The following is a 16,234-nucleotide window of genomic DNA, read 5'->3' as shown; positions in this document are numbered from 1 at the left end:
GTCTTAGGTTGTTCCTCCCTTGAGGAATCTTACCCGTCTCTGGCTAACCAGTCATCTTCCGGGGCCATACAAGGAGATGTAAAGTTGGTAAGTGAGAGAGAAGCCATATTGTTTGAAAAGGTTAGCTTTTTACTTTGCAGATTTATGCCCTGTGGCTTCTATGCCCAGCACTTGTCTCGAGGTATCTCTACCGCCTGGAGGAATTATGATGCTCGGTAAATTCCATATGAGGCACGAATTCTATTTAAGGGTTGTAATTAGGAAGGAAGAAGAAAAGCTATAGAGGTAGCATATGGAAGAAAACATGGGAGGATTGATTATTTCTTTGCCATATCTTCTTGTAGAGTACCTTAAGCATGTATAGGTTTTAAACTACTAACTACCTTTATTAGTCAGTAGCGCACACATATTAACATAATAGGAATACGGTGACATAAACTAAGCAAATCTGTAATTACCATCCATCTCCAGTGAAGCCATGAAAACCAGTTAGGCACCCTAGGCATTTGTGAGAATTTGTCTATGATATGATGGATATTGTCCAACTGTACTTGAACAGTCTGAGAGGAAGTTCCGTTTTTGTCCCTGCACATACCTCCAACCTGGTGTGTCTTTCCCCATGTGCAAGGGTATTGTCTCTGTAAGCCCAACCTGCTCACCCAGGGGGAGTAGGAGAAGCTGAGGACTGAGGAGAGGAAAATTCTCCAAGACACCTGTGCAGGTGAGCCCTGCGTAAAAGGAGCCTTTTCAGGTAATTTCTGCAGTATCATTTTGTCTGAGAAATTGTTTTGACACTTGGGCTTCCCTTCTCTCTTCCACTTTCTTTTGTTTCCAGAGAAAGCTCTTCCTGCTCTCCTCTTTGCTGAGCATTTCCACCTTTATAAATAAAGTTTTATTGGAACATGGCCCTGCCTATTTGTCTGTTTTCCCACTGTCCTCAAATTTTGCTTGCCTGGTAGTGCTGGTCTCATTCCTGACAAAATCATTTGTTAGCAACTCACTTGCCATTTCCACCCTTTGTTCTGTCATTGTCAAATTCTTCACATTTCTGAAATCTTTGAAGTCTGTCCAGCTACGGGGGACATTCTTCCCTGTACACTGACTTCTCATACTTAGGGTCAGTATATGGAAAAAATCTACATACGCCTGGCTTTTTTTTTTTTTAAGTCACTTTATTTCATTTATTTCTCCAAGTACTTAAGTATTTTTTTTCCCTTCCCCATTTTTTTTTTGAGAGGGCATTTCTCGTATTTATTGATCAAATGGCTGTTAACAACAATAAAATTCTGTATAGGGGACTCAATGCACAGTCATTAATCAACCCCAAGCCTAATTCTCAACAGTCTCCAATCTTCTGATGCATAACGAACAAGTTCTTACATGGTGAACAAGTTCTTACATAGTGAATAAGTTCTTACATGGTGAACAGTGCAAGGGCAGTCATATCACAGAAACTTTCAGTTTTGATCACACATCATGAACTATAAACAAGTCAGATATGATTATTCGTTTGATTTTTATACTTGATTTATATGTGAATCCCACATTTCTTCCTTATTGTTATTATTTTTTTAAATAAAATGCTGAAGTGATAGGTAGATGCAAAATAAAGGTAGAAAACATAGTTTAGTGTTGTAAGAGAGCAAATGTAGATGACCAGGTGTGTGCCTGTAGACTATGTGTTAATCCAAGCTAGACAAGGGCAACAAAACATCCACGGATGCAGAGATTTCTCTCAAAACAGGGGGGGTGAAGTTCTAAGTTCATCCCCAATTTCTCACCTGATGGCCCCCCTGCGACTGCCTGTCTTAGGTTGTTCCTCCCTTGAGGAATCTTACCCGTCTCTGGCTCCCATTCATTTTTAAGGATAAAAGTGTTTTAGGATTACGAATTTTCCTCTGAAGACTGCTTAAAAGGTATTTCATATTTTTTATAATAGCCAAAAAGTGGAAACAACCCACTGTCCATCAAGTGATGTATGGATAAATGGTAATACATCCATACGGTGGAATCTTAGTAAGGAAAAAAATGAAGTATGGATACACGCTATAACATGGATGAACCTTGAAAACATGTAAGCCAAAGAAACCAGACACAAAGACCACATACTGTAATAGTTCATTTATTTGAGATGCCAAGATCAGGCAAACAGAGACAAAAAGTAGATTAGTTGTTGCCTTGGGCTGGGCATGCCGTGAGAGATTGTGGCTAAGGGGGTACTGGGTTTCTTTTTGTGATTATGATAATGTACTAAAATTGTGATGCGTGCACAGCTCTTATATACCAAAAGCCACTGTACGGTACACTTCAAATGGGTTGTGTGCTATGAGAATTATACCCCAAATAAAACTAAAGGCCTAAAGAGAGGACTGAACAAATTAGAAGAATAGGCCATTTTATGGACTAGCAGCTTGTGTTCGTAATATGTGCACACCGTTATATAGGGCAGAGGGAACAAGGAGAAAGGCCTGTAGAAAAGCATTTGCTGAGTTTCCCGCGCCTGTTCACCAAGACAGGGGTCCGACTCCGCCCGGAACCCCGCCTTCCTGGGATAGACTGGAGCACGCCCCGCCTACCGTGTCCATCACCTTCCTACTCTGCCCACAGCGTTGCCTTCGGCGTTGGCCTTTATAATGCTGAGCCGGCTGTGGATCCCAACCGCAGGTCCGTATCCCGCGGAAGCAGCCGCCGTCGCTGTCTCCGCCTTACGTCATCCTGAGGCCCTGCCCCTTGTGTATTCACGGGGCGGGAACCGGAAGCGGAAGTGCTTGCGGAAGTACGCCCTTCTCTGTACTCCTTGCCTCCGAGGTGGCGTCTCTTTTCCGTGGGCTTCAGGCTGGTCACTAATCCCTGGCCTCTGGCCTCCGGGATCGGCTGCGGAGTCGCGACGCGGACCCCGAAGCTGCCGCTGTTCCGTGGAGAGCATCCGCGCGCTCCTCCTGTGGGTATGGACCGCGGCTCAGGGCCCTTTCTCACCCGATGGCGCCCCTCTTCAAAAGCTGCCATAGCAGCCTTTGTACTCTGTCCAGAAGCAAAATCATTTACGCTGGTCTGGGAACGGCCCCAGCGCCCGCTTCTCACCGACTGGCATCTGCGGTGCGTTCCGGTGAGCACTGGACGGAAAGGATCTGGCTGTGGGCATCCGTTTGTGAAGTCTGATAAATTATTCAGGAGTTATTTTGTTGTACAGCGACCATTTGTAAATGTTTCGTATAGTGAATCTCTCCCCCTCCATGTATACAGCTAAATGTTTATGATAAACTCTAAAAATAAGGAGATTGAAATAAGCTGCAGATGTATTTGCCCTTTAATATTTGGTTAATTGCCTCACACCTAACAACAAAGGAGTTATGTAATAACGTCTACAAATTAATACCCAAAATGAAAACTCAATAGGAAAGTGAGCAAGAGGTTTGGATAGGCTCTTCAATAAAGAAAATATACAAATGGACAATGATATATGAAGAGGTGTTTGATATCATTAGTAACCAGAGAAATGCAAGTTAAAACCATAATGTGATAGTGCCCCTCACAATGAATGGTTAACAGTAAAACTAAAAGGAGTGACAGTGCCTTGTGTTGGTTAAGATGTTCATAGACTGTTAGTGGAAACATCTAAAGAGTATCAACTAAATATGGTCAGTTGATAAAACAGTAATGCACACATATGTCCACCAACTGAACGTGAGCACTATTTATAGCATCACTGTTTGAATAGGGATACCTAAACTGGAAATAACCCAAAGTGGATAAAGAGAAGAATGGATGAATTGTGGCATGTATTTTCTATTGCACACTCTTCAGCAAAGAGGACCAACGTGTAGATAAATGTAACAATATGGATGAACCTACCTGTTGAATGAATGGAGACACACAAGAATGCATGCTATTTAATACTGTTTCTTTAAAGTTCAGAAATAGACCGAATATTCCTAGATTGTAAATGTCAAGATAGTGATTGCAGTTGAGAGGTGTGGAGTTAGATTTGGAAAAGAGACTATGTCTGAGATGCTGGATACGGGAATATTCTGTTTCTTTTCCTGAATGATGGTTACTTGGGGCTGTTCATATCTTCGTCGCTGATTGAGGTTTTCATTCACAATTGCCTCCCTTGCTTGTATGTATGCTATAGTAGAGAAGTTCAAGAAATGGAACTAAGCGTTCTACCCCATGAGGTTCAGCAAGAAACACAGACTAAAATATACTGAAAATATGAGTAAAAATAAAATCAATACTTAATGGAAGAAAGTAGAATTTATCAATGGCATGAAAAGGTGAAAAATGAAAAAATATATGTATTTAATAGTTTTTGTGGTTAACAGAGTTAATATGGAAAGACTTAAATTTCAACATAAAAACAATGGTGTGATTCAGACCCTGTTGGAGTGGCTGACAGAAATGTATTTTGAACTTTTTTCTAAAGGCATGATTTCAACTTTGGATGTCTTTGAGTCAAAATTAGAACAACAACTTTTTTTTTTTTTTTTTTTTTTTTTTTTTTTAGAGAGGGCATCTCATTTATTGATCAAATGGTTGTTAACAATAAAATTCAGTATAGGGGGGTCAATGCTCAATGTACAATCATTAATCCATCTCAAGCCTAATTCTCGTCAGTCTCCAATCTTCTGAAGCATAATGAACAAGTTCTTACATGGTGAACGAATTCTTACATAGTGAATAAATTCTTACGTGGTGAACAGTACAAGGGCATTCATCACAGAAACTTTCGGTTTTGATCACGCATTATGACCTATAAACAATCAGGTCAAATATAAATATTCATTTGATTTTTGTACTTCATTTATATGTTGATCCCACATTTCTCCCTCTATTATTATTATTTTTATTTTTAATAAAATGCTGAAGTGGTAGGTAGATGCAAGATAAAGGTAGAAAACATAGTTTAGTGCTGTAAGAGGGCAAATGTAGATGATCAGGTGTGTGCCTATGGACTAAGTATTAATCCAGGCTAGACAAGGGCAGCAAGACATCCACGGATGCAGAAGATTTCTCTCAAAGCAGGGGGGGTGAGGTTCTGAGCCTCACCTCTGTTGATCCCCAAATTCTCACCTGATGGCCCCCCTGCGACTGTGCCTGTCTTAGGTTAGAACACTAACTTTTTAAGTAAGTGAGCTATTAATTACCATAGTACTCTTAAGTAGTTATTTCCTTATTATGTTTATCTTACCAGTCTTGTCTCTGGATCAGGAATGTGTTATTAGGACAACTTAGGGAGTTTATAAATGTAGAACTACTAACAGGTGCTTAGTAAATGGCAATTACTGATTATTACTAATATTACTAATATTTGTGTGGTATTAGACAGTTTTTAATGGCTGTCACATACTCATCTGCAGAGAGAGGGCTAAAGTAATGCTTGCTGATTTAGGGAAAATCTCTGTTGCTTAATCACCAATGTTGCAGACCAGTTACCTAGACACTCTAGTATACAAAGATTAATCACCATCAACCTCTTAATTTAAACTCAAAAGCTTCTCTGAAGTGATCTCAGCAAGAAATGGAATGATCTGGAAACTCTCACCATCAGATTCACAGGATGGCAGTCCTTGACCAGACTCAGGTGTGTGGTGAGTCCTTGATGCTTCCTTTCAAATTGTTTACTTCCTGTATTTCCTGCATATGTTGCAGATCCAGTGCTCAGGGGCTGAGAGATTATGCAGTGGGCCACATAAGAGGGATTGAAACAGGCAGTGTATGCTTAAGTCAGATTTCTGGGATTTGGGTTGTAGGAAGGTGTGCATGTGTGCTTTTTTTAGGGGATAAAATGTTCAGGAATGTTATTGTGTCTGTCAAACAGCTCTGCCTCTCTGTACTTTCATTTGTATGACTCCAAGATAGAATTTTTAATTTTTCTTTTTGATTAGGAAGATCCAAAAAACCATTTTCTTGCTCTAGATAACTTAGGGCACTTTGTCATACTATGGAAATAGTGTTTGTGGTGTGTTCTGTGCATGGTGTGAAACAGCTTACAGGCGTGTTACTGTCAGAATTGGTTTGGCTTTGAAATTCATGCCATTCTTTCTGAGGTCATCTTTCTTGGGACCGGTTCTGTCTTTACAAAAATAGAGGAGGCAAGGATGGTGGCTGGGTTACTGATGGATTCTTCTCTGGCAAGTAGAAACTTGACTTGTCTTAGAAATGCCATGCTTGTTTCCATCAGATAGCCATGTCTCCTTGTAACGTCACCAACCTTCTTAAAGCAATTAATAGCCTTGCTTAGGGAATAAATCCCAGGTGAATTTCCCAGGACCCATGCCATCTCATCATAGACGGTTTACCTTGGATATGATTCTTTTACCTCAGTATTTATTCTTTCAGACCATCAGTCATGTTTGTTGGCTTATTGTTTTGCTGAGCATTATGACAGAGCTTAGGGATATGAAGGTATTGAATATCATGGAATTTGCATGTTACTATGGCAGCAGTTCATTTGTAATTAGGTTTTGCCGAGTGCTGCATTGTGTTCAGTGCTAACTGCTGGCATTAAATAGAGGAGGAGTAAACTGAGAAGAGCCTACAGTAAAGCTGTGGTCAGATAGGTTGATTCACACATTAATCCAGGCTAGACAAGGGCAGCAAGACATCCACGGATGCAGAAGATTTCTCTCAAAGCAGGGGGGGTGAGGTTCTGAGCCTCACCTCTGTTGATCCCCAAATTCTCACCTGATGGCCCCCCTGCGACTGTGCCTGTCTTAGGTTAGAACACTAACTTTTTAAGTAAGTGAGCTATTAATTACCATAGTACTCTTAGGTAGTTATTTCCTTATTATGTTTATCTTACCAGTCTTGTCTCTGGATCAGGAATGTGTTATTAGGACAACTTAGGGAGTTTATAAATGTAGAACTACTAACAGGTAAATTCCTGTGACTGGATGTGATCACCAAGCAGCATGTATAGCTAGACAGGAGGAGAGGCCTGGGTCCAGGAGTACTGTGGGCTTCTGGTTTATCCTTCTCAGTCCCTCATACATCTTTCTAAGAACACCAAAGAGGATGGTTTTTCCCGAAGCCAGCGTATGTCTGATGGTTTAGCACTCAGTGACCTTTGAGGATGTGGCGGTGGACTTTACCCAGGAGGAGTGGACTTTACTGGACCAAACGCAGAGAGAGCTCTACAGAGATGTGATGTTGGAGAACTACCAGAATCTCATTACACTAGGTAAGGTTGCCATCATTTCTTTACTGAGCCCTATTGAAATGAGTATTTCTTAAAACAATTTTGCTGTCAAATGGGAATAATACTGTGGTAAACAAGAAAGACATAGTGCCTGGCTAATGGGCCTTACTGTCCTAAAGGATTCCCCGTGAAATTGAAGATCTGTCTAAACAAATGACTTACTTTCTTTTCCAGAATAAAAACCTTGTGACTTTAAATATGTATGAGGTTGGACATGGTTTTCAGTTCTTAGAGATCTCCAGTCAGTGAGGGAACAGAATGTGCTTGAAGTTTTGTTCTTCGTAAAATGGTTTAATTGCTTTTACTTGAGATTTTTGTGTGATTCTTTTGCTTTTTTTAAAGTGAGTCTTCACCATCTTCAGAAACCCTGAAGGCTAAAGTGTTGGTTCCCAATTCAAGGACATGTTTTTCCTATCTTGCAAGGTCCTCTTTATGCATTTTCCCCTTGAGCAGGGCATGAAGCATGCCAGCCCAGTGTCAAGTCTGGATTGCAAGGAGCAGAACTGAGGAGAGGAGTGAGTATTCTGCAGGGTAAGTTCACAAGCAGATGTGGTTTTTGTTAGGCTGGAGAAAAGAAAAACAAGGACATGCAAACAGAACAGAGAGATGCCATAGGGGGAGGACAGACCAGACCCCAACGTCCATGCCTTATATGGAAAGGGGACAGCTCTCCCTGAATTGCATCCTGATGTGCCAACTAAGACCCGGATGTCAGCCTCCTCCCTCTTGGAAGGAAAAAAGTTTCTAGTTGACTATTATGTCACCTTTAGCCAATCATACCTCTCAATACCCCTTAAGATAGCTTGCCCACTCCAGCCCCCCCTCCTAATCCCTTATAAGCGTCCCACCTGCCTAACTGGGTGTGACTTCTCTGGCCTCCGGCAAGAAGGCCACAGAACCTCACCCGGGGGTATTTAAATAAATTACCTGGCCCTTTGTTGCCTCTCTGCCTGCTTATCCCAGCTAGAATTTATCTTACAATTTTATGAAGAGCAGTGCCAGCCTGGGAAAGGGGCAGTTCATTTGCAAATGTCCATTGCAAACTTTCAAAGGTAAACTTTTTCTGAGAAGGCTGAAGCCATTTGGTTTCTGAGTTTCCTCAGGAAATTTTAATTCCCCTTTACCTTTAAATTTCCGTTGATCTTAACCTTTTTTTTTGTTCTCTCAGAAAGATTTTTCTGGCTTATTTGAAAATTTCATTTCTTGCAGGTAGCTCTTTTCACAGTATCTCCCTATCTTGTTCCCTGAATCTGTTATCTTCCTGGTTTCCTGTCAGCCTTAGTTTTCCAGGGTGTTAAGCTTTGTAAATTGCCTACAGTTCTGACACCTTACCTTCATCAATGCCAAACTCCTAAAACAGCCAAATTCTTTGTCTCCCATCTTTCCTTTTATTTCACCAATGTTACCATGTTTCATTCACATTTACACATACACATGTGCCATATATACATTTTAGGTAAGATAAACTATTTTAGTGAGTACAATTCACCAGTATTGAGTATATTCACAGCGTTTGGCAACCATCAGGTCTTTATAGTTCCAGAATATTTTCCTAACCCCAAAAGGAAGCCCTGTACCCAGTAAGCAGCCAGTCCTCACTCATCCCTACCTCCAATCCCTGCAACCACTAATCTTTCTGTCTGTGTGGATTTACCTATTCTGTATTCTTTTTAGTGCAGCCCCTTAGAATCTATGTTCTTTTAACTTAGTGATTCTAGAATGACAGAAGTTGCTTAAAAGCCTGAAGCTAAGGAAAGAACTAAAACACTCTTTTAGTTTTTGTCAACTGGCTGTGTGTTGGGCCTCTCCTTTAATGCTTTTCCAGGCCATTTACAACTCTTCCTTAACCTTTCCTTCCTGCTGGAATTGATCCTGAGTGTCAGCCAGAAGTGAAAGTTTTGGACCTTTCCAGCCTTTTCAAGCATACATTCAGCCCTGGGTGTTCTTGTGGAATTCTTGGTTCCCTGGTGAACACTTGAGGTCACCTACCTATCAGCATTCCCAGTCTGTTTCTCCCAAGGCTTTTCAAGCTGTCTTTTGTTTGTCCCAACTGCTTTCCCCTGCCTTGGGCTACTTGGTTAATACTTTGCCTTTAGACACTTTCAGGAGAAGCTGCCTTGCTCCTGGGAACTCTCTGAGCTGCGTGACATAAAGGCAAGCCCTTGCAGCGATCCTTGAGGCAGCTGCTAGACAGATTGAAACACACAATGGCAGTTCTTTGAGAACAGGGTCAGTATTGCCCCTTTGGGCATTAGCAGCTTGCTCAAGGATGTGTCCTGCTGTTTACCCACCTGCAGCTGATCCAGGGAGTAGAGAAGGTAGGTGGGCAATTAAAATGCAGTGTTCTCTTAGTGAACTACAATTGCTTCTTTCTTCCTTAAGCGTTCCCTTGGTGGTTGTATGCTATTCCAGAGTTTTGTAATACAGTTGACTCTTGAACAATACAGAGGTTAGGATGCCAATCTCCTGTGCAGTTGAAAAAATCAGTGTATGTTATATGCATTATATATTGTATACTTACAGTATTTCTTCAAATTGTTGCAAATCTCCAAATATATTTATTGAAAAAAATCCATGTAAAAGTGGACCTGTGCAGTTCAAATTTGTATAAGAGTCAGCTGTAGTTGATTCTGATAGTTTTTCTAAGTTTGTTGGTTTTCTAATAGCAAGGAGCCCTAGAGTCCCTACTCTGCCATATTTTGTGGTGTCATTCTCTGTGCCCACTAGTTTTAAACAACTTTATTCCTCAATTTTTCTCCAAATCTGAATTCTTCCACTTTATTTTAGAATCGAATTTCCAACTCAAAACCAAAGGTTCCACATCTCTTCTATGTCACCTTTAGCCAATCAAGTGGAATTGCATCAAGTGGAACAATCCAATTGGTAAGATCACTAAAAGTAATTCCTTTGCTCTACATCAGGATCAGAAGTAGAAAACCATGAGAATTCTATGACATAAATGTCATTTACCCAAAGAAAGCAGACTCACATGAAGAGATTCTCTGAATATCAAGAATTTGAGGAATACTCAAAACTTACTTCAAGCCTTTTTCTCCTCAGAGGTCTCACAGATAAACATGTAACTCAGATATCCAGTTTTCAGTGTGAAGTTTAGTCTAAAGTATCAGAAAAACTCTGTTCTATGAGATGCTCTGTGAAAGTAGACAATATAACACAGGGTCTTAACCTCACAGCCAGAGTATTCAACTTAAAGTAACTCACAAACAAGGCAGGAACTCTGTACATTTAATGGAAATGGAAAAAACTTCAATTGTGATGATGTTTCCAATGCATATAAAGTTGTGATGGAGAAATTCTGTTACTATAAAAGTGTGAAAAAGTCTTTTGTTACCATTTATACCTTAATCAACAGGAGAGAAGCAATACTTGGATGAAACAATATAGCTCTGACCTGTGTGGAAAAGCACTCAGTGAACACTCGTTTATTATGACTCACATTAGACCAAAAACTAAGGGTAGTTGGAATGCCTTTAAAAAGAACTTTATTTGTACTTTGCTCAAGAAAATCCCTGTTGGGGAAAAACCTTCTGAGTGTTTTCAACATGAAAAGGTCTTTGATTGGCTTTCAAATCTCACTGGGCACAAGAAACCTCAGACACAAAGGAAGTTGTGCAAATGCAAAGATTGTCAGAGAACTTTTGTTAATCACTCTGGAGAAAAACCTTATGAACGTAGAGAATGTGGGAAAGCCTTCACTCATTCCTCATACCTTACAGATCACTCAAGAATTCACAGTGGAAAAAAGCCCTGTGTATGTATGGAATGTGGGAAAGCCTTTACTCGATCCACAGGACTTATTTTACACATGCGAATTCACACTGGAGAAAAACCATATAAATGTAAGGAATGTGGAAAAGCTTTTATTCATTCCTCCTACCTTACAAAACATGTACGAATTCATAGTGGAGAAAAGCCATATATATGTAAGGAGTGTGGGAAAACTTTTACTTGTTCCTCTGGACTTGTCTTACATATGTGAACACACACTGGAGAAAAACCCTGCGTGTGTAAGGAATGTGGAAAAGCCTTTAATAATTCTTCAGTGCTTAATCAACATGTAAGGACACACACTGGAGAGAAGCCACATGAATGCAAGCAATGTGGGAAAGCATTCACTCAGTCATCGGGCCTTACCACACATTTAAGAACTCACACTGGTGAGAAGGCCTATGCATGTAAAGAATGTGGGAAAGCGTTTGCTCGTTCCACAAATCTTAATATGCACATGTGAACACACACAGGGGAAAAGCCGTACAAATGTAAAGAATGTGGGAAAGCCTTTAGATACTCCACATGCCTTAATATTCACATGCGAACTCACACTGGAGAGAAACCATATGAATGTAAGGAATGCAGGAAAACTTTCACTCAATCTTCAGCACTTGCAAAACATCTAAGAACAAAGGCATGTGAAAAAAACCTGTAAATGTTCCTCAGACCATAGTATTCACATCTAAAGTTATCTGGATAAAGACCTTATGAAAATAAAGAATGTGAGAAAGCTTTACTCCATTTTCCTTACATGGTATGTGGGAACTTAGCTGGGGCCAAATTCTTATTCATATAAGGTATATGGGAGAGCGTTACAGTTGGCCCTTGAAAAAAATCTGCATGTCATTTTGATTCCTCAGAAACTTTACTGATAGCCTACTGTTGACCAGAAGCCTTCCCTATAACAAAGTCAATTAACATACATTTTTCTGTTATATGTATTATATACTGTATTCTTACAATAAAGTATGCTTGAAGAAAGAAAATGTTAAAATCATAAGTAAAATACATTGAGAGTACTATACTGTATCAATACCATAAGTTTACTTTGTTTACAAGATGAATTGTCTGTCAGTACCTATATCAATATTTTCTTATAGGATACAAAGCATCATAGATGGTATATGTATTACTAACACTAGACATCAAATGTGCACAAATAATATGAAAAATAAATTCATATTTATTTACAGATATAATGATTCATGCATTGATAATAAAGCAGCTTTATGGTAACCTAGTGTAGTCTATACATTAGCTTATATGCCTAGCCTGTACTCTAATGAATGAATTTTTGTAAAATTTTTATGGCATACAATATTACAGTGATACAATTCAGTATTAGAAACATTGCTACACTTAAAAAAGCCCATTTACATGTGGTGATAGTCTGACATAGAATTTCTCCAATTATGAAACGCATCTGTAAGGTAATGTAACTTTTTGAAAGCAAAGTTAGAAAACAAACAATTTATATTCAATATTACTCACTTTATGTAGGGATAGGCTCTCCACTTCTATACAAGTCTTGCACACAGTGGTCTACATGAATACTTAGGTGATGATGACACAAAAATGTCTCATATAGTTCTTGTCATACAATTGTTTTCACATGAACACACACACTGTATATAAGTTTATTAAGCATAGAGCATGATTATTTACTATTCATTAAGTGGAAGTGGCTCGTTATAAAGCTCTCCTCTACTGTGTTTACATTGAATAGGCTGAGGAGGAAGCAGGCGGGTGGTCTTCCTATCTCTGGTGGCAGAGGTGTAGGAAGCCAAAGGGGAGGCAGGAGAGGCAGGCACACTTGGTGTAACTTTATGGAAATACATTGTAACTTGTGACTTTTGCTTTTTCATTTCTCTAAAATGTTTCTATCTGATACCAGTCCTTCTCCCATCATTTGCTTTAGTTTTGGTGCCCACATCTTAGAAGGGCCTATGTTGTACAAAGAAGTCAAAAGTAGTCTTGAATAATCAGAATGCTTCTGCCAGATTGCCTAATGCCAATTTATTTTCTAGCACTGCTTCTACATCTTCTTTCTCATCTGGCACTGGTTTGGAAGCCCTCATCTCCCATCAAGTCATCTTAGGTTAATTCCTGTGGTGTGGTTTCTGTTAGCTCCTGTGTTTCTCCAAGAGCTGTATCTTGAAACTCTCAGATCCCCCGCCACTTTTTTTTTTTTTTTTTTTTTTTTACCATATCTACAATCTCTTTTATGGTTTCCTCGATTGGTTCTGTTGTATATCCTGTGAAGCCATGCACAACATCTGGACTCAGTTTTCTCCAACAGGAATTTATTGTTTTAGACTTGATGGCTTTCATGGCCTTTTTTAAAAAAATATAATAAAGATGGCATCTTCAATAGTGTAATCCTTCCAGACTTTCACAGTGTTCTATTGGGGTTCTTTTCCATAGTGTTGATAATCCTTTCCATAGAGTACAGTGTGTAATAAGCCGTAATGGTTCTTGTGACCCATCTAGAGGCTGAATTAGAGATGTTGTGTTTAGGGGTAAGTGTAAGATAAATTCTAGCTGGAATAAGCAGGCAAAGAGAGGCAACAAAGGGCCAGGTAATTTATTTAAATACCCCCGGGTGAGGTTCTATGGCCTTCTTGCCGGAGGCCAGAGAAGTCACGCCCGGTTAGGGAGGTGGGGCGTTTATAAGGGATTAAGAGGGGGAGGAGTGGGCAAGCTATCCTAAGGGGTGTGGAGAGGTATGATTGGCTAAAGGTGACATAATAGACAACTAGAAACTTTTTCTTTCCAAGAGGGAGGAGGCTGACATCCGGGTCTTAGTTGGCACATCAAGATGGAATTCAGGGAGAGCTGTCCCCTTTCCATTTACGGCACGGAGTTTGGGGTCTGGTCTGTTCTCCCCCCATGGCATCTCTCTGTTCTGTTTGCATGTCCTTGTTTTTCCTTTCTCCAGCCTGACAGTAAGTAGATCACTTCAGCACCTTCAGTGTTGAACTCGGGTTCTGGGTGGCCAGGGGGACTTGTCCAACATTGAAAAAACTAAAAGGCAGTCCATTACTGGCAAGACACATCAAATCTTTGATGGCTATTGAATTTTCATTTGCTCTATTCCAGAGAATAGTGTATTAAAATAATCCGATCTATTGATGGCTTTTGTAATTCTCCTTTCATTTGGCCCATTTTTTTAAACCACATTTTGAAGGCTATGTTTCAGGCGCATTCCATTTTAGAATTGCTGTAGTTTTTGGTCAGACCTTTCAAAAATTACCTGTAACCTTTATATGTGTAAGAATGTGCACTCCACTAAAACCTGTTTTGTCAGATTTTTATATGGCTATCATTTCTTAATCTTACTGTATCATTAGTTTTTAGATGTCTCTTTAAAAATATGGGAGTAAAACTTTTAAAATCTGGATTTTTAACAAACTTTGCATTTTGAAATTAGATTTCAGCATCCAGAGAGGTTGAAAATAGAACCATATGATCCTGTATGTCCTTCACCAAGCTACCCCTAAGCTGACATCTTGGGTAACCATACGATAATTATTGAAGCTGAGAAATTAATATTGATAAAATACTATTAATTAACTTACAGATCTCTTTCGAATTTCATGTTTGCTCACTGCTGTCCTTTATGTGGGTTAGGATTCAATTCGGATTCTCACATTGCATTAATCTTGATATTTATAAAATCCACCTTAATAATCCTTACCATTGATGGAAGCATTTAGTCCATTTATGTGTAATATAACCGGTAATAAGTTTGGATTTCACTCAGTCATTTTATGCTTTCCATTTGTACCATTTTTTTCTTTGAATTGAACTTAGCTGATTTCAGAATTTACTACAATTTTATGGCAAACAAAGCAGTGTTACTAGCTTAAGGGTAGACCTATAGATCAATGAAATAGAATTAAGAATCTAGAAATAAGCCCTCACATACATATTCAATCGATTTTTTAGAAGAGTGACTGGAGAATTCAACTGAAAGAAAATAATCTTTTCATCAAATGGTACTGGGACAAGTGGATATCCACATGCAAAAGAATAAAGCTGGGCCCTTGCCTTAGACCATATTCAAAAATTAGTTTAAAATGAACAAAGACCTAAATGTAAGACCAAAAGCTAAAAAGTTGCTAAATGAAGAGTAAAAGCCTAATGACATTGCATTTGGCAATGGATTCTTAGATGTGATACCTAAAGCACCTTACAACCAAAGAAAAAAATAGGTGAATTGTCTTTGAATACTTATGTAATCCAAGGACACACTCAACAAAGTGGAAGACAACTTGTGGAATGGAAGAAAGTATTTGCAATTCATATATGTGATAAGGAACTTGTATTTAGAATACATAAAGATCCCTTACAACAATAAAAAAATCAAATTTTAAAATGAACAAGGATTTAGACAGACATTACAGAAAACAAATGAGCAACAAGCACATGAAATGAAACTGAAATCACTAGTCATTAGGGAAATGCAAATCACAATCACAATGAAGTATCAGTTCACTGGATGGTTAAAATGTCAAAGACAATAACAAGTGTTAACAAGGATGTGGAGAAATTGGAACCCTCACACGTTGATTGTGGGATTGTAAAATGATGCAGCCGCTTTGGAAAATGGTCTCGCGGTCATCTAAACGTTAAACACAGAGTTACTCTATATCCCAGCAATTCCACTCCTAGGCATATACCTGTGATAGTTTCATGTGTTAACTGCATCAACAAACGTCTAGATAACTGGTAATGCATTATTTCTGGGTGTGATTGTGAGGGTATTTTGGAAGATTAGCATTTAAATTAGTAGACTGAGTAAAGCAGATTGTCCTCCCCAATGTAGGTGGGTGTCATCCAATCCCATATAGGGCCTAAATAGAAGGGAATGATAGAGAAAAGTTGAATTATTGTTTTCTGCCTCACTGTCAAACTGGAATAATGTTCTGCTCTTAATGCTGTAGGTTTTCAGGCCTTGAGACTTGTGCTGGGATCTACGCAATTGGTTTTCTAGCTTTCAGGCCTCCAAACTACCACTATATACCACTAGCTTTCTTAGATCTCCAGCCTGGGGTTGGCAGACTGTGGGAGTTTTCAGACTCTAATTACATGAATCAGGTGTATGAATACCTTATAAGTTATTGTATATACATATATTTATATAAACCTCATATATATGTATATACACAAATACATACATATGTGTATATATATATGTGTACAGTCATCTTTCTGATCTTACAATATGGTCCAGGGCCTTAT

At 39.2% G+C, this 16,234-nt stretch overlaps 1 protein-coding gene across 1 annotated transcript; it reads left to right on the top strand.

Moving 5' to 3' along the window:
• The first annotated feature begins 1,796 nt into the window (after positions 1–1,796).
• LOC108389471 (zinc finger protein 846) lies at positions 1,797–14,298 on the top strand. Its single transcript, XM_037010256.2, has 7 exons — positions 1,797–3,106; positions 5,493–5,581; positions 7,054–7,180; positions 7,652–7,729; positions 9,986–10,040; positions 10,393–10,411; positions 10,530–14,298. Exons 2-7 carry the CDS (start codon positions 5,558–5,560, stop codon positions 11,196–11,198), a joined length of 972 nt encoding a protein of 323 aa, XP_036866151.2. The 5' UTR covers positions 1,797–3,106; positions 5,493–5,557; the 3' UTR covers positions 11,199–14,298.
• The last annotated feature ends 1,936 nt before the right edge of the window (positions 14,299–16,234 follow it).

Source organism: Manis javanica, chromosome 13, assembly GCF_040802235.1.
Source record: "Manis javanica isolate MJ-LG chromosome 13, MJ_LKY, whole genome shotgun sequence".
Classification (NCBI taxonomy): domain Eukaryota; kingdom Metazoa; phylum Chordata; class Mammalia; order Pholidota; family Manidae; genus Manis; species Manis javanica.
The sequence above is the reverse complement of the archived record's forward strand: the minus strand, read 5'-3'. Positions and strand labels throughout refer to the sequence as shown.

Bases quoted from the DNA above. Each gene is read 5' to 3' on its own strand.
- LOC108389471 (XM_037010256.2), top strand. From the start codon at position 5,558: ATGGCAGTCCTTGACCAGACTCAG. The intron at 5,582-7,053 runs GTGTGTGGTGAG...CTGATGGTTTAG, and splicing joins CAGTCCTTGACCAGACTCAG to CACTCAGTGACCTTTGAGGA. The intron at 7,181-7,651 runs GTAAGGTTGCCA...CCCCTTGAGCAG, and splicing joins CCAGAATCTCATTACACTAG to GGCATGAAGCATGCCAGCCC.